The 18,499-nt window shown below is 37.3% G+C and overlaps 2 protein-coding genes across 4 annotated transcripts in view; one reads left to right on the top strand and one right to left on the bottom strand.

Moving 5' to 3' along the window:
- The first annotated feature begins 2,964 nt into the window (after positions 1-2,964).
- On the top strand, positions 2,965-7,219 carry gfral (GDNF family receptor alpha like). 2 transcript variants are annotated; one of them, XM_034151887.1, is made up of 9 exons: positions 2,965-3,042; positions 3,346-3,477; positions 3,895-4,050; positions 4,225-4,281; positions 4,939-5,254; positions 5,618-5,877; positions 5,967-6,047; positions 6,557-6,638; positions 6,719-7,219. In XM_034151887.1, the coding sequence occupies exons 1-9, from the start codon at positions 3,006-3,008 to the stop codon at positions 6,786-6,788; spliced, it is 1,191 nt and encodes a 396-aa protein (XP_034007778.1). In that variant the 5' UTR covers positions 2,965-3,005; the 3' UTR covers positions 6,789-7,219. The 2 variants fall into 2 exon arrangements, with proteins under 2 accessions (XP_034007778.1, XP_034007777.1); XM_034151886.1 differs by having other exon boundaries at positions 4,222-4,281.
- Positions 7,220-8,532: 1,313 nt separating this feature from the next.
- Positions 8,533-18,499, bottom strand: part of hmgcll1 (3-hydroxymethyl-3-methylglutaryl-CoA lyase-like 1) — a 13,173-nt gene continuing 3,206 nt past the window's right edge. For both annotated transcript variants that reach the window (XM_034151894.1, XM_034151895.1), the window contains exons 4-9: positions 18,340-18,435; positions 18,000-18,148; positions 17,258-17,321; positions 16,823-17,011; positions 10,444-10,569; positions 8,533-10,068 (exon numbers count right to left, since the gene is read on the bottom strand). In XM_034151894.1, the coding sequence (XP_034007785.1) occupies positions 9,964-10,068; positions 10,444-10,569; positions 16,823-17,011; positions 17,258-17,321; positions 18,000-18,148; positions 18,340-18,435 (729 nt within the window). In that variant the 3' untranslated portion in view covers positions 8,533-9,963. The remainder of the gene's footprint in view (positions 10,069-10,443; positions 10,570-16,822; positions 17,012-17,257; positions 17,322-17,999; positions 18,149-18,339; positions 18,436-18,499) is intronic.

Genomic DNA, 18,499 nt, shown 5'->3' with positions numbered 1-18,499 from the left:
TTCTAATGCACCTGTTCAAATGGGAAAAGCTTGTGGTCTTAGAATATAGATCGAAAAACTTGCAGCTATTCAAATACCCCACATTTAGGCAAATAAATGCAAGTGTGAAAAACGTAATCGTCTTTGCATTCAGCAAAGCGCCACTGTTACTTCTGCTCAGAGGCAAAAAGTGAAAAGCAAAATCTATCAAAGCTTATTTATATATTTATAGTTTATGTAGAAATCTCTTGGCGAATCTAGCAAATCAAAGATTTCAACCATTCAAAGGCTTTATTGTCAGATGCACAATGGTTACAGCGTAGTTGTTGGCAATGAAAATCTTAAGTCTAAGGCTCTCAAAAAACCACACATGCTCCCCTCAGAGCAGGGTGTCAAACTCAATTTCATCGCGGGCCACATTGGAATTATGGTTGCACTCAAAGGGTTGTAACTTTAAGACTATATAAATATTTAATATATATAAAATGATGTATTATATTACATTACTGCCTCGGATTATTATCGGATAGGGTAATAACTTCATAATTAACTACGTTTGAAAGCAGAAGTCTACTGTACGGCAAATAATTGCAAGTCTCTTCGGTGAGAATGTCACAAAATGATTTAAGAAGAAAAGCCAAATTCTGGAAAAAAAGTCAAAAAATAAATAAATGTGACATTTGGGAAAAAAGTAACATTTTGAAAAAAAAGCAACATTTTGAAAAAAATTCTAATTCTGAAAAAAGTCAAATTCGAAGAAAAAAGGCATATTTTGAAGAAAAAAAGTCAAATTCTGATTAAAAAAAGTCAAATTTGAGATGCATTGTGGGACATGTAGTTTATGGGCAACGTGCTTCTGTGAATCGGCATGTAACCGTATAATAAACATATTATATTCTTTGCAAGCTCTTGAAATGAAATGAAGTCATGGGCCGGATTTGGCCCCCTGCCTTAGAGCCTCCTGCGTATTCAGAAAATATCTCAGATGTGTGCCCTCTAGTGGAGGTATTTAAAGAGATTGTTGTGGCAAACAGTATCGCAATGCATTTTCTCCCATTGCTCAGTCAATCGTTCTCAAGACATTTTACAAAACATTGTAATTGCATTCAAATCAAACTTTTTCAAACATTTTGTAAAGTAAATGTGGATTTTGTAATGGATTTCAATACAAAATGATTTCTGATGGTTTTGCATTTCCGTTTCGGACCATACTTCAGTTTTTTTCCTCAATACATACATTTGCCTTAGAATTTGGCATAAAACAAAACCAAACATAATAAGTGAAAATAAGAAAGAAGTACTGCAAAAGTCAAGAGTTATACACATAAGAAGTCAAATGTACAATATCAAATGTAACATAGAAAAATGTAAAATATTACTGTTATCAAAATGGATGGAATGTTCGAAATATTCACCAAGGAATGTGGAAATGTTTACAGTATAAAGTGTAAAGAATATGTGCATAGATAATACCTTAAATTGGGCATTGTGAACAGTGTTCTGGTGGTGTGGGCTTTTGGTCTAGATGGACTATAAACTGAATGTAAGACATTGAAAGGATGTTTACAATTAGTTTTTGTGACGTTCAATGAATGTATACATATACCTATATGTATTTATTTACTTATTTATTTGTGTATTAATTACTTTTTATTGTGAATCTCATCATGTGTCCTCAGCTTGACCTTTTGAGACATTTCTAGTATCTTGACTTGATGTTTCTGTCTCAGTGAGTTTATAAAGTGTATTAATAAGTTGTTTACTCCTCATCGTGTCTTTATCCCTACACATCTTTTATCAATAAAGTCTATATTGTACTACAATGTTTACTTTCTGTTGTCTCTAACCAATTTCCCCCTGGAATTAATAGTGTATTCCAGATTCTGATTATCTTTGGGTCAAATTTCTTAAAAAGACACTTATAACAACAAACAGAAATACACGAAATATGCAACAGCATTTTTATTTAATTGCAACGGTACACCAGGGGCTAGATAGTAATAGAGTAATGTTGCACCAGTAATAGAGAAAATGAGAAAATGTATATCATGAAAATTAAGACTTTCATAACGAGAAGAGCATCCAGAATGTGCAAACAGCCACAAAGGCTGTGCAGGTGAAAAATAGTCCATGTACCCAACCCTTGCTTTATTGGCACATCCTCCACCCTACCAACATGCAAATCAGGCCTGCATTTGTTCCTGTTATTCTGTTAACAAATAATTAAGAAAACCAACAAACAAATAAACACATGCAACTGGAAAAAAGGCCTTACTTGGTGGGGGTATTTACTCCCATTCAAACACACATTAGCAAGTCTTACAGTATATCAAGGTTGTGCACTTCAGTTGCTAAGTTGCCAAAAATAGTATGCAGGCGGATTTGAATAAATACACTGAACAACAAAACAATATGCTGTAATTACTGTATGCAATTAGCTGTTATATCTTTACCACTTAAGAGGCAGCACTAGCAAGCTGTCAACACACATATATATATATATATATATATATATATATATATATATATATATATATATATTGTTACCCTTTAAGTTGTTATCATAATGTATTACCAAGCAGTCATGTATGTACACATCCAGCAGACCTAGAGAAACATTAGCATTCATAACGTTTTGTTTGGTGTAACTAATGGCACACTCTTTATTTGGGGATTTTAAAATCACCACTATACAGGCTTTCATGCATCCTCGCGACAACTTAATTGTATAATTAATATTCAATCATACTTTTTGCAGGTGAAAGAAGTATGATTGAAACATTATTGACCAAAACTCATCAACAACCAAATCTGAATGTTAAATCCTACTTTGAAAGAGACACAGTGACATCCATTGAGTGTCTGTTCTGTTCTTGTGAGCATGTGTCATTTCATTGCATGGCGCACGGTGCAGCCTCCAGTAAATGTGTTACATCCTGTTGACTGTGGGGGGTGTTTCCAATCCCAGCCGACCAGAGGCTCAGATCAGCTGCTGGAGGGACAGTGACAGCTCTACAACTGCTATCATGCAACTGATACGCCTGGAAGCTGCGATCATACTTGGTAAGTCAACTTTCACTGTGATCTTTTTTTCAAACTTCAACCCCTAGCTCATCTTCACGTTAACAGAAAATCGAATTAAAAGTAATACTATTAAATACAGTTACATGTCTTAGCTTATAATATATGTAGAGTCAAGAGTGTTTGTTAGTGATGATACACTTGTATAAGTATTATATTGAACTTTTAAGATAACAGCTCAAGACAGATATATATACCAGGTGTGTGTTTGGAGATAATGCAATAACATCACATTTGAATCACAAAGAAAGAGTTTTCAGGATAAATTATTGTAATGTATTTCAGGGATAATGATTCATCAGATATCAAGCAGCAGCATTTCACCTCCACCTTCCAACTGTTTTGCTGATGTGGACACCTGCATGTCAAATCTGTGCAAGTGGAGTCAAGAAGCATTTTACGGCAACATCTGTGAGGGTAAAAATGACACATTTCCAATTTACCATTCCTGCTGCAGGACATTTGGAACACGGTTTTATTAGATGTTTTTCTTGTGGCATTATAAAAGTGTTGATTCCATTTCCTCAGGAAGCGTGGGACATGAGGCCACTTAATTGAATTGCACTTCTTGGAGTATGGCTTAAATGTAATAACGGAGGCAATAGCCTGGAGCAAAGTTTGTATAACTAAAAATCCATAATAATAAATAGCCTGTCACAGCCTTTCAAATCTATGTTTGTTTTGACTTATAGTGAGTTTTATGTTGTCTGACATCTCAGGGGAGACAATCAGAGCAGCAGGCTGATACAGCAGGAAACACCTGTTGCACAAACAAGACCTCGTTATAAAAAAATCCAGTTTTTCTACCTCCCTCTTGTGTTTGTGTTATTCTAGATGAAGGCTGCCAAATAAAAGGCTCAGAGGTCTGTAACTTGACCATCCAGACTGTGCTGGACCAATTTCCCTCTCTGCGCGGGTGTGTGTGTGCCTGGGAGGAGGAGCTTTGTGGCTCGATACAAGCACTGGCCACACAATGCAACCAAAAGACAGGTGCAGTATTCTCAGTTGTCTCTGAGATAAGCATTTATAGGTGAAATTGCATTTCTGTTTACCAAAGGCGTTCTGATGTACTGTGTGATTAAACACGTCTGTGCTACTGAATAGAAAAAGGCTGGCTTTAATAGGCATTCGTAGGAATCATGTTTCCAATTCTCCTCATAGCAGCTCAGCAGAGGAGGAAAGCAGGGATGGACTGGCAGTCAAGCAGTTTAATAAGATATGGTAAATATGTAAACATAGTTTAAAGGGTCAAGTGCCCTATTTTCCCATTTTTTTTTGTGACCAGTTTTATTTTTAAATTGGTCAGGTGTGGGTGAGAGAGCTGCAGCTGGCAACCACCAAACAAGCTACAATTAAATACTATTGTGCAATTTCTACCATAAATGTCTTCCACTTTAAGTGCTTGTTTTATGCGACTGACAGATTCAAATTGTTATTGTGGCTGAAAGCAAATTGAAAAGGACCCTACTGTTTGTTGATGTGTCCAACCAAGTCTCCCTGGAGGAAAAGTATTGTTCTGAAAACTTGCATCGCATCCACATTTTTTAAATTAAGCCATGACACTGTTAACCGTTTTCTTCTGGCAACAATTTAATAAGATAAAAACAGACCAGATTAAGCAGAGGAAAACAAAAATGATTATTATCTTTGTAGGGTGAGTGGCAAAAAACAACTTATTTATAGCCTGTTGAGGCCTCATACTGGGCCGCATAAAAAAACGACTCTCCTTTTAGTCAATTAGACACACACACATGGGAAAATAGGGTAGTATAGCCTTCAACCTTACGTTAAAAAATATACAATTATGTACACTGAATTCATCAATATAAAAGTGATGTTTCTATAGTCTAAAAACATTTTACATTATTTTTGTTGCAGTACAAAATGGTGCTGAATCCTGCTTGGACCAAATGAAAGTGTGCGTCAGTGATGCAGTTTGCAACAAGTACCTTATCCCTGTGATTCAGGCATGCATGGCACCACAATGTGACCATGACCGCTGTAAGAAAGAGTCTCAGCAGTTCTACAGCAGCATGCCGCACAATGTTGCAGAAATGATTGTCATGTGCGAATGTAAGGATTCGGATCAAAACTGTCTGGATATAAAAACTGCTCTGCACAGCGGCACATGTGGAGACCAGATATGGATCTGCCAGGATACAGTTAACCTGTGTGTTGAGGACAGAAACTGCAGGCATGTCGCTATTCTTTCCCTCCTTTCAGTATGTGTTGAACTGCAAAAATACTACAGAAGAAAATTGTTTGAGTGAATTTTGAACACATCAATGTGAGCCATTTGAGTGTGGTAGTCTTCCTTACTGTACTTCAAAGATTGTGAAATATTACGTTTATATTCAAATGTTATAATAATGTTAATATTATGTGAAGTCATTTTATAGTTTGTTCTTTAAAAGTCATAGAAAAAGTGATGTGAAACTGTACAAGTTGGGAGTTCAGATCAGTGGAAAGCTAAGATGATTAAAAGATTTTAAAAAACGGTCTTCTCTAAACACCAAAGAATACTGCAACTCAAACATATTTTCTTTTGGATTAGCAGATATCTGTTAAATAACTTCCGAGTCAAATGCTGGAGTCCTGAAGAAGCACAGTGCAGCGACAGAGACCTCCAACATGATGAATGTATCAGCCAGATGGACCCAGCTCTCATCCTTGGTGCAGATTCTGAATGTAAAATGGCCTTCCTGGATACTTTGGGCACAGCTCTTCATTATCCTTGTCAATGCAAAGGAATGCACAATGATGATCTACTGACGTGCAACCTCATTCATGACATGCTTCACAACAGATCACACTTCAGTGAGTAGGTTTTAGATTTACAAAAGAAACACATTTTATAATGAAAATGTGTTTCAAAGGAAACATTTTAAAAAGTTTGTGTATTCCAGTGACATCTTGGAATCGCAGTGATGGTCCAACTAAATATCCTGAAGTCGATGAATCTGAGCAAGCTCACACATGGTCAAATGGTAAATTGAAGCACTTTAAAGCAGTTTAAACAATGAAAGTGAGTTTACACCACTGTTGTGAATATCTTCAACCTAACCATACACTTAGGTTTGGTAAGTCCTGGCAGCATGACTAACTGAGCTAACAGCTAACTAGCTATCGTCAGCTACTTTTAGAACAGTTAGCCTTACTTTAGCAGGAAAAGCTTTCTGGCAGACGAGGCAGAGCAAGTGGAGGACTTTGGAGGGAAATCCAGAAAAAATGTCTCCATAAAATATACTGTATCATATTTGATGGCGAATCTTTGTTTTTGTATCAGATACAGTGTTACCAAATCAATTTAGTGTGTAAAACCTAATACTCTTCTCCTCTGGGATATTAGTAGCCTACCTGCTCACCAAAGTTACAAAGTAGCATATCGTTTTATAGTTATTATAATAAATGAATGAGTATTAATAGCTGATTAAATTATGGATACGATTCTTTTTTTAATATACTGAAATGTTATAATGAATATTTTGTCTTTCAGGTTATCTGCTATTTGCCTTTGCAACTGCGGTACTTGTTGGAGTTGTTGTGTTAGTGCCTCTGGCTGTTGTCAGTAAAATATGGTAAGAAAATCAACAGTAAAATACATCAAGTCTCTCTGATATGTAAAAATAAAGCCTTTCTACTTTCTTTTTTCTTATAGGATGCTCAGAAGAAGAGACAAAACTAAGTTTCACCATCCAGAGAAAAGTAATTGTGCTGTTAATCCCTGATGGTGTTTATCCATCCATAAAATGTTTGTCATCAATAATCATGGATCAACATTTTGTTCCTTTTTAGATTGAAACGATTTTAGAAGTTGCCTGATTTTTTCATGATATTGATAAGAATATATAAAAAAATATCGACATATACTTTGTTATACTTACATTTTAATGTGACATGTTAACTTGTGTATCAGAGATTTTTAAGACGGATTCATATATTTTAACTATTTTATTTTGATTAAAAGGACAATTGTTTTCTTTCTGCTGTATATGATCAGTCTTTAGTCTGTTTCACACTGACCTGGTCTTTCCATCTTCGAAAGTTAAAACTCACCTGGAACATTTTAAATGGCTGTCACCAGTTGTCTTTTTGTGATGATTAAATAGTGATCTTTAGTCTTCAACTTTATGTGATAATAAACTTCACTCTTGACACCGGAAGGTCTCACGTTGTATATGAAGACCTGTTTTTTTCCAGCACAAACACATAGCATTGTTAAGAGACAGGAAACATTGCAGAACAGCCTGACTAAACTGATTCAACTATCTGATTTATTGTTTTTTCTTTAATCAAACTTGAGCTTTAAACTTGATTTATCTGCATTTGACTTGACAAAAGATATTAGAAGAGGAGTAGGGAGAAAGGTTAATGGCTTTGGTTCGAATAATATAACCTCGGGTTTATTTTCCTTCTGCTGGAGAAGCTTTTCAGCCATGCAGGCTCCTGGAGACAATTATATGGTCTGTTAGTTTACTGTAATTATTGGGCTCCAGAGAAACACAGGTAAATCTGGCCTTCAGCTTATCATTTAGCAGTCATCTGTACCTATACTGTCTTTCTTTTTCTAAAGCATTTTACTTTCTTGTGACCTCTTAAATCTTGCCAATTCATGTTTGCACAAATTCATTTGTTGAGGATGAGTCTAATAAATCAAAAAATCAGACAGAATTAAAGGCTCTGGTGTAATTTCAGCATAAACAGCTTCACTCAGTATGAATTATGTTAAGAAATATGATTGTGGTATTGTTTTTATGCTAACGACCTACTTATTTACTACTACAATATTTAGGAGAAGAGACGTGAAGCTGGACAGGCTTCACAGCTATGGGCTGTTTAAATTCACCTGACCAACATGTCTGGACTGTGGGAGGAAAGAAACCCACGCGAATATATGAGGGATCAAGACTGAAAGTAAACACAAAACCACATGCAAACACATGCTGCACACAGAAAGACCCCCGCTGGTAGGAAGCCAGAACATTCCTGCAGTTAGACTGCTACGCTGGACACTGAATCAACCATGAAGATATGGATATAAATATAGGAGATGACCAAAGCACGAACCTCCTGAAAGTGCTTTAACCTGCAATTATGTCTACTAGCAAGCAGGGTCTGACTTTTCTGGTTGCAAAAATAGATTGTATAAAATATGGACATATTCTCTGAGACGTCAATCATGGTTTCTGAAAGGCCATTGTGAAGCTCAATGTGGGTGGCTTATGCCGTCGACGACATCTTTGCAATGACAACAGTGCCCAACTCCAGGCTAATATCAAATGGAAAAGGTGACGGATTCTTGTTTTTTAACCATGGTTGTCTGTGGGGTTTTGCTCACTTAGTAGTCAGTCTCAAGTTGTCATAAGAAGAGCTGCAGATGTTTGCTTGATTTGATTCTCACAGTCGGTTGCAAAAAAGTCCTGTTTTATAGAAAAGATCGAAAAAAGACCCAGATTAAAGTGTATAGACTTGTAGAAAGCAAACTAACTTTTATTAAATGACACCACATTGAATCACAGTTTCAGTACACAACTAGCAACTGGAAGGAATAATTATGCATGTTCTTATTTTTCAGATGTCAGATTTGTACTGCAATGCCAATACAACTGTATTTTGTCTTTCAAATTATTCAGACTGCAACACTTGGAGACTTCCAAAGTTTTCTTACAAGCGAGCTCATTATTGTATTGCTGCAACTTGGTTTCCCAAAAACAGATCTGAGAGTGACTACACTTCATTAAATAATTGTTTGCACAGACAATGAAGCTGGACGACTATCAGGGCTAATTACCACATTTGAATATATTCATGCAAGTTCTCTTAGTACTCTCCCACATCTGTTCATTACAGTTACATTTTATTATAGTCTCACTTTGCACCGCAGAGTCCTGCCAGCGTTCATACTGGCATTTCAATTAAAGTAATTCCCTAGTGGGACAAAGAGCCTGCTATTAATGACAAGCTAGATAGAAAACCAGGGGTACACTCATTTCTGATGACAAAAACATCCACAAAGTATTTTCTCCTACTATGTTCTGTTTTCTTTATTTGGATCATCTTAATCCTCCAGCATATGGTTACATGAAAAGACAAAAAACTGATAATGATATTTTTTTCTCAAACACAATATATATATATAAAAGCAATTTATACTTGCTACCTTGTCTTGCATAACATTTAATTAGAAAATACATGTAGTGTCATTTTCTATTTCTATTAGGTTATAACATATAGCACATATAGGATTTAAATAGACGGAAGAAACACATTTGACACTTACACAGACTATACTCCCAGATGGTAGCTTATGTAATGGTCAAAGTTTTTTAATGGCACAATGATCAAGGGGCACTTTCTTAATGCTTTTAGGCAAACCTGAGGGCAAAAACTATTTTGACAAGGTGTTATTTAATTTTTTTGTTTGAGAGAAGTCTTGTTTTTAAGTTGCTATTCTCAGAGGACCTGACCTAGTATGAGAGCTGAAAGGGTCTTCGGAGGAGTAAAGTGCATTAAAGCTATTCATGTTTATTAAAAGGCAGGAGAGAGCCTTTTCTTCATGTTGTTTGTCTTCTCTGTTTATTAAAACACAACACCTATGTGGTGGTTTTTGATAAAGTTCAGTGGGTTGGAAAAACGAATAAAATACTTATTCTGTAAAAAAAAATTATAAGGCCACTGAGCTACGCAAAATAATAAAAGTGACTGATATTTAATCAGTGCACTTGTCTTCTCCATAAGTATGAGAAAGTTTGAAAACAGAAGTGAATACATGTGGCTTTTAAAAAGGCCAGTTGAATGAGATAAATGACATAAAATCTTCTTTAACAGAAGCATAGGCGACATATCTGAATGCAGCAACGACAGGGGAAGCACTTAAAAGGTTAATATTTAAATATATTCCCTTCACAGCGTTCTGCCTCTTGCCTGGGCAACCTTGGAGTTTGTCTCGCGACGTAAAGCATTGCAGATGAAGTCACCGGCTTCTATCACTTTGGCAAGATTCACACCCTGCAAAGAAAACATGTTGCAGTATCAGCGTCTACACTGTGATTTTGTCTTAAGATGAACAAAACATGTGAACACAGGCTCCTCATGACTTTAAGAAGAACGTGTGCAACAGGTGATAGAAAAAGTGTAGTGAAAATATCCGGCCAGCAGGGGTAGGGATTGTTAAATAAATTGTTCCTGAGATGGGGCATGCAACACTGTGGGCTTGTGCAAGTTGTGTAAAACCACTGATATTATAAAATAAACATTTACAGAGCAGTATGTTTGCAGAGCGATCTGGTAATGTAAACAAACTCTGAAAGATTGTTGAGTTTGGTTGATCTGTTGGGATTATGGATAAATTAAATACAAAGTGCAACGTGGAGAAATACTCACAGTTTCAATGCCCATGCCATGGAGCATGTAGAGAACATCCTCTGTTGAAACGTTGCCAGATGAACCTTGAGCATATGGGCAACCTCCCAGGCCAGCTACTGCAGAGTCCACCACACAGACCCCCATCTGCAGAGGACACACAACAGAGACATTCAGACAGACCTCCACACACTCCACCTCAGGTAGAATCCAGGAACAAAGATCCTTGTTCTGCTGGATTGTTCTGCCCGCTGCCAGGGCTGCGGTCGTGTTTTACAGCTGTTTAGGAGAACTGCGGGCTTATGTCCCGAGGATGAGTGGGCACAGAATGTGGCTTAGTCATCCTCTTTGTCAGCTCCAACCACCAGCACCGCATAATTACGTTCATACGTGAGGACCTTCATAAATGCAGCACAGAATATGTTCCTGATTCTCCGTGTTACTCATGTTTTTACAGCAATACTCTGCCCTTAACCATGGGGATTCACTTTCTTGCCACATTTAGAATACTTTTTTTCGCCCCTCGGCTGGACGGTATCCACTTACAGCGTGCCAGCAATACAAGAATTGTAGCGTTTCTCGACAAATGTGCAGTTGCTACAAATAATCTCTAATGTCATAATTCATTTCACTGATGACTTCAGTAACATGTGTTCCTGTCCTGTGGTGGTGGTGCCTGCAAAAGATTTATTTTAAGGCTGTTTGCATGTTTGTCTCATAGGCTGCTTACAATCAAAGTTATTGTTATATTTCATGGGAAACTTTTATTTTGTTCTTTTTTACTCGCTGCCAACAAATACCAAGTGTGCTCCATATGAAAAAGATGTGTGTGACGGCTTAGGAATGAAAATGTAACTGCTTTTGTTTTGATGTTAATGCCTCAAGATGAGTACATTTATATAGTTGTATTTTACTAGTTCCCTGAATTTGCATATTACGCAAAGCGATAAAACTGCAGTTCAAAGTGTAAAAAACCTACAAGTGTACATTTTATTTTCACACCGAAAAGGTATGAAGCCATACCTTCAGAATTAAAGTAATGACAGCCTAAGGTCTTGTGATGTTTTCCACATGTCCCTGGGATCGTCATGAGAATATGAAAGATGTTTTCCAGCTTCCGTGGCAGAGCCAGATGTCAGAGGATCCCACAGCGAGACAAAATTAACACGCTGATCCTCACAGTGGCATCGGGTCATGAAGGACTTTCTCCCCATGGAGCAGAACCAAGCAAGCTAAATTAAAAGCATCTCTATTGCCTTTTTCCGAACAATGTTGCTAATTGGTTGCTTTTCCTCCAGACAAGAACCTATTTCTTTCAGGGGCTGTCTGAGCCAGCCGTAATTGCTGTTTGTGTTGGCAAGGGGAGAGGAGAAGGTGGGGGTGGAAGGAGGAGGAGGAGGAGATCGACTCTGGTGTGTGGAGTGCACGAGATTTCCAGACCTTGGATAAAGCCAGAGCAGGATATTGTACTAGGCAGATTTTTTTTAAAGCATAAACACAGAGTTGTAATCTAACATGCCAATCCTCTCGCTTTCAGCTGCTAACCGTGTAAGGCCAGGGGTCCTCGGCATACAGTTTCCGAGAGGAACAAAACGGACCCTTCATCAGCGTGCCCTGTACCTCAGGACACTAATTGTGCAGGATTTGGTGGTCAGCAGCTCCAACTTGCCAATGCTCGGTTAGTTTCACACTGCCCAGAAACCAGATGTGCACCCAGTGTTAAAAAAGCCATATTGAGTAAGCTGTGGCGATATGAAAACAATACATTCCTCGGTAAAGACACAGTGCATTTTTTAAACTTGCATGATTTGGGATAAGCTTGTTGACATTCTACACTCCGAGTGGACGAGGCTGAAGATGGACATGCTCCCATTTTGGTTTTATAACTGCGTCAGAGAGAGAGAAACAGAGAGTGTGCATTCACTGAAGGATATGGAGCAGTGATGCTTTACCCACTGCTACATAAACTGGGAAGCTGAAAGAAACTGTCAAGAGATCGACTGCTGACACATATATCACCTCTTTCCAGGAACGCATAAACAGGATTGCCCCGAATACCAGAAGGCAGCTAGGAGATAGACAAAACAAACCTATTAAGGATAAATAAATGACACTTTTACTTCTGTATTTATTTGGGCATAAATATTTGGAACCATATAATCACATCATTCACCATAAAAGATCAACTTCTTAATGGATGACCAACCAAAAACCACAATCTCATAAATATTATGATTTAAAAACAATATTATGATCCCAATGTAAATAATTACATTTTATGGCTTTATGTTAGGTTAAAGCTGTGTGTCGTCAGAAACAGGTTAAAACATATATATATAAACATTCAATTTCATCAACTTTTTTAAGTTTCCTTCAAGTTTTTAATTTTTGATTATTAGGTCTCAGTGATGAAGATCATGGCAATTATAATATGAAAACGTTAGATGGTCAGTAAAACTAAGTTATTTGCATAGTACAGTCCATCAAGGTTGAACAGTGCTTTAAAGGAAAGCGCTGAATGTTATTGTTAGCGTGTTATTGAGGACTCAATTGAGAGCGCAAACAGGTTCTACTGTATTCCCCAGCTGCAGCTGTACACAATACACCAAAAATTGTGGATGAGAATAAATAATCTTCCTTGCCAAACCTGTGAAATATAAGTACATACGTTGTCATTGTGTGACCTGCCAGGAGTAGGTTTGTAACAAAGCCCCCCCAGACCTCCTGGGAAAAAAAGAGAAAAGGTACAAAGACTGAGGAATGTCTTTATCAAGAACAAAAGAGGTGACTCAGGGCTGACAGCGCTGGGGGAATTCATTTCTATCCCAGTTGGTGGTGTGGACTTCTGGCACACAGTAATGAAAAGCTATGATAAAATCTTTCATTTCCATCTTGTTTATGGGTGAGTAAATGGTAGGCAAAATATCCCCGGCTGCTATTATTCTCTGTGGCCACAGGGCAGCTGTGATGAATCATTCTGAATATGATCCACCGAGGAATTGAACTGTACCGCTGTGCTTTTCACCCAGCAATCCAAAATCAAGGCTAACTTTTGTATATATTTTCTATTTAACACAAGAAGATTCTTTATATTTTCTTGAGCAATATGCTACAGGGTTACAGAGGAATACAAATGTAAATAATAAAGAGAAAAGCATTCACTAAAAAATAAATCAAATCTTTTTTTCTTTTAAGGACTGTTAAGGCTTTATGCTGTTTTGTGTCCCGATAAGAGTGACTGTCAATCTTTTATTTTTTGAAGTTTTCATGAAGTAAATACCTTTAACATCTGACAACTCCGTTAGTGGGTGTGCATCTCAAGTTATAATACAGTGAACTACATAAATAATGTTAAAAAAAAAGTAGATATTTACTACCTCCACGAGGGACGATTTGATTTGGCCTCGGTTTGTTTGTTTGTCAGCAGGAAAAGCACTTTTCCAATTGTAATGAAACTTGTTGAAAGGGTGTAGAATCAGCTAGAAGGACCCATAATACTGTATATCATGGCATGGCAACATAGCAGGTTCACATAATGAGGGGATAGATACATTATCTTTTGACTTTCATTACCATTGCAAAAAGGGAATGGATGGAGGTCTGCCCTATCTCAGTTTCCTCTGTGTTTATATGATTCACTGGCACCATAATATTTTATAATACAGGGGATAGTATTTACTAGACCGAAAGGCTGTACTATTAACTGGCCTACTTTAAATTCAATTCCACAAAATAAATGTGAGTAAATGTTTGATAACTGATTCTAATATGTATTAGAATGAACATTTAGGTGCTTTGTCTTAGTGGGAGTCTTGTTAATTAAATGTTTCAAGGTCTTACAACGTTGTCTTTGTTGTGACATTGCTAATTAATAACATAACCACAGAAATTATGCAGAAATGTACCTCAAACTGAAAGTCACACAGCATAACAGGACCCTTTTGAAATCTAGATGCTAATTCTCAAGTGGTTTAACCCTAATAAACTAACTTCAACATTATCTTCTGCACACCAGTTATTATCGAGCCCTATCAAAGTTTTTTAGAGCCTGGCAACTGCAGCGAGCAAATGAAAGGATCATTTTCCACTGGCCTTTAAGCGCAGCATTGTCAGGGAGTTCAACAGCCAAGCGACAGATGAGTTAGGAGCCCCCCCGGGCCCTTCTATCCACCTAGCTCTCAGTTGCTTTGTCCAATAGACACTGAATAGGTGAGCCTTTGTGCTGACCTCCTCACATCTGTTGACCCACCCAGCCCCCGATGGGCTTCCTCCTCTGTGATGACAATGTGCTCCAGAGAACTGATATCTGCGTCTGTTTTATGTCTGCATTTATGTCAGCTTTACACTCGCTACGAGCAAAGCGATAAAAACAACCCGACGAGAGCTCTTCCACGGGAAATGTACAACCTAATTACATTTTTGTGAGATGTGTAGAAACCTAGTTTATTACTGTGGGCGTCCATGAATTGTTGTTTTCTTCACTATAATACATGTGCACTGTGCTGGAAAGGCTCATTGGAAATATGTTATGTTCATTAAGATTCTGGGAGTTTTTTCTCAGTGGGCAGTTTGTGAATCATCTTGCTTTGTGGGGAAGCTAAGATCATGTTTCTTAATGCCCCTCTTCCTTGTTGACTGATGGTTCCTGCTTTTCTGTGTGTCCCTTTGTAACCTATACATTTGTTTTGTGCGTTCTCAATACTCCCCAATACAGAGGATACATTCATAATGTTGTAAACAGACACATTGTCATTAAAGCTCAGAGCAGGTTAACATTGTGGTACACTTCATACTAAAAAAGTACACATGTGTTTAAGAGGAGAAACAGTGTTTTAAGAGATGTATGTTGGATAAACATTTGTATGCGTAGGTTGTTAAATCTCTAATATCATTTCAAACAACCTTAAGTGGCCAAAATATATGGCCATCAGCCTTATTGAACTTTTTGATGAAATATAACTTCATTTTGCCAGATTCCGGTAGGAAAATAAACACTACTTATCCTTTGCTCTTGAAAATGGTAAAAATCAAGAAAAGATGTATTTGAATGTACTGTAACATCTGCCACAAGATGGATTGGGAGCAGCTTAACATATGATTACCGAAGCAGGAATACTGATCTACAGCATCAGAAAAACCGTTGTGATCTCGGCAATGTTGGCAGTTACTTAAGGAAGTTGAAAGATATCCTGGAACAAGAATCACCACCTCAACTGTGCTTCCACATCTGGTTGCTCCTCTTCATGTCATCATGAGCAAGAACACTGATTTATGAAAAGGTCGGGCCTTAATCCATAATCGGCCTGCGGTTCTCCACAAGATTGTTCATATTCATCATAAGGAGGAAGATGTGCATGCGAGGGAGAAGGTGCCAAGCCGCTGAAGAATATCAAGCTATCAAGCAACTCAACATGAGAGGATGTGTGGATCAAAAGGATGATATATTAATGTCTTGTAAAGTACAGAGGCCCTCTCTTCTAACCATGTCAGTATTTGTAGTTCCTCTTCAGACCTCTGCTAGAACAATTACTGGCACTTTTAACACCCCTCACACACAGATCAGAATGTGTTTTCATCTCATAAAATAATTATTATAAGAGCTCATGTCTATATTTAATTGAGAAAGACCTGAGAATTGTAAAACATTACTTTCCGAGATTTGCAGAGCTTACAAGTCTCTCCTTCACTCTTATTTTCAAAGATACAGGTTTTGGGAATTTCTAGCTCCGTCCTCTACGCTTCTCAGAATTCACAGGTCCCGCACCCAACGTTGAGAAAAATCTTGGAACTGTTCCACTTGATTTATAAAGAACTTGCCAGGTGCCTTGAGCAATTTGTACCCAGAGCAGGGCAGCAGAGACTTGCCAGAGAAAGCAGCACCTTGTAAACCTTTACTGCTATTTGTCTTTGGCAGATGAATATATTGTTGTGAATTTGGGACTGGGGTTGAAATCTTGTTTTATGTGTGTGTGAGAGTGTGTTTGTTATTTTATTTAATTATCTTTTCCTTTTGATTTTCTTTTTTTGGTTTCTATTGTTAATGTTTATGCCTTCTTTTGTCTAAGGGTCGTCTTGTAAAAGAGATCGCTCAGGGGTTGAAGTTTTAAATATGGATATTTTTTGGATGTGTTCATCTTAGATTTTACAATCATCCTGTTTGTAATAAAACTCCTTAAACTGTGAAACTACAGGGAGTCACAATTGAACGAGTTGATGCAGCTTTGCAAAATGCAGTTACAGGTATTGACACATAGTTTGGCTCATGTCTTATTGTTATTGTCAAAACAATAAAACTGAGTCCTCGTTTGTCAGTCTTAACTCAATTATTAAAAGCCTTTTCTACTTCTGCCAATACAATAATTATCGATTACCATTCCCACAGTACATTATGAGTTCTTACCTGAAGTGCAGTAAGGATGTTGGGCAGTGCTTGCCCATAAGTGTCATGGCAGTGAACTGCGAGAGCGTGGGCGGGCACCTCCTCCATCACACTCTGCAGCATCTTCAACATGGAGCCTGGAGTACCAACACCGATGGTATCCCCCAAGGAAATCTCATAGCAGCCCATCGCATATAACCTCTTGGCCACCTAAAACATTGTTTCAAAAACGTGTGAGATTCTCTCATTAACACAGAATCATAGAGTAAATAACTAACCATAAATCATGTAATCTTCTAATGAATACATTTGTTTTGAAAACCTGTATTTTGTATATATTTGTTAATATGCAATGTCATGTGAGGTGATAACAATTCAGAATGACCTCCATTAATATTTTCTCCACTGAATGTAATAGTTAATATGAATATTAGGATTTTCGAAAGGTTTTCTTACTTCAGAGACTTTGGAAGGTTCGATGTGTCCCTCGAGGGGGCATCCGAGGGCACAAGACACATATCTGAAAGACAAAACATTTGTGATTTGCATTTGATGAACTATAACATTTGAAACAACCGTTGTTGAAGTAGAAGCAATTCAACAACAGGATTTTATGTTAGGCACTTTCAGGAAGACAACACTGTTGTCTGTCGTGAGATGGACTCTCGTCTATTTAAATGAGGATACAAAGATTGCTGATAATTCTGATGTTTCTAATCTTATTTTGGCTTTTCATCTCGAGATATCTCAAAGGCGGACAAAAAGATTAATATGAGATTTGGTTACCAGATCCGTGATTAGATTTTAGTGTGATTTTTTTTAACTATCAAACATTTGTTTAGCACTTGGAAACAAATTCACTGTTTTTCTGATGTGTTCATCCTATTTAAACAGAGAGGTTTATTTAATCCAACATGCATGACAATTGAAATATTTGCAGTAACTTTCAATGTTTGGTTTGCTTAAATGTCCATCTGGACGAGCGGTTCACGAATGCATAAATATAACCTTGGGAACATCTGGACGTTTTATTTAAATCTATCATTACTGAATTGTGTGTTTTCTCCTTCATATAGTAACTGCAGTTTTTTCAACAGTGTATAATTTGGAGTAAAAAAAAAAACAATCCCAAAGGTGGTTGAACTTTGGAAATGTGTTTTCATTAATTGTAAGGATCATTAATTTCCCAAATACTCACCCGCGGACTGGAATCTGTTGCTCTTTGGCAGTGTTAATGACTTCCTCAAACCTCAGCATGCTTTCATCAATAGAGCAGTTAATATTCTTTTTACTGAAGGTTTCAGACGCTGACCCAAACACCGCCACCTCAGTAGCACCAGCTGCAACCTTAAAACAGGAGAGAAAAATGAACTTGTAAAACAGTTTTGAACATGGTGCTGGAGTCACACTTAAGTACGTGCAGGACTTATGTGGAAAAAAAGCACTAGTCTCTACATTAAACTTAGATTGACAAGCATGTAAAAATAACTTTGGTCTAAAACAGACATCATCAAGCTGAATTCAAAATTAATGCTTACAGCATCCTTGAAGCCTTGCATGTTAGGTGTCAAAACAGGATACCGAACATGAGGTGCTCTCTGAATTCCTCTCAGTACATCAGAGTGGTCTGCCATCTAAATGAAGTGGGGGGAAAACATATGATGTAGAAAAATAAACCTTTTACATCATCTGAGAATA

The sequence above is a fragment of the Trematomus bernacchii genome, unplaced genomic scaffold, assembly GCF_902827165.1.
Source record: "Trematomus bernacchii unplaced genomic scaffold, fTreBer1.1, whole genome shotgun sequence".
NCBI classification, from domain to species: domain Eukaryota; kingdom Metazoa; phylum Chordata; class Actinopteri; order Perciformes; family Nototheniidae; genus Trematomus; species Trematomus bernacchii.
This window is presented reverse-complemented; position numbering and strand designations above follow the sequence as displayed.

Excerpts from the sequence above, each read along its gene's own strand:
- gfral (XM_034151886.1), top strand. The coding sequence starts at position 3,006 with ATGCAACTGATACGCCTGGAAGCTGCGATCATACTTG. Across the intron at positions 5,878-5,966 it reads TCACAACAGATCACACTTCA|TGACATCTTGGAATCGCAGT; the intron begins GTGAGTAGGTTT and ends TGTGTATTCCAG. Across the intron at positions 6,639-6,718 it reads GCTGTTGTCAGTAAAATATG|GATGCTCAGAAGAAGAGACA; the intron begins GTAAGAAAATCA and ends TTTTTCTTATAG.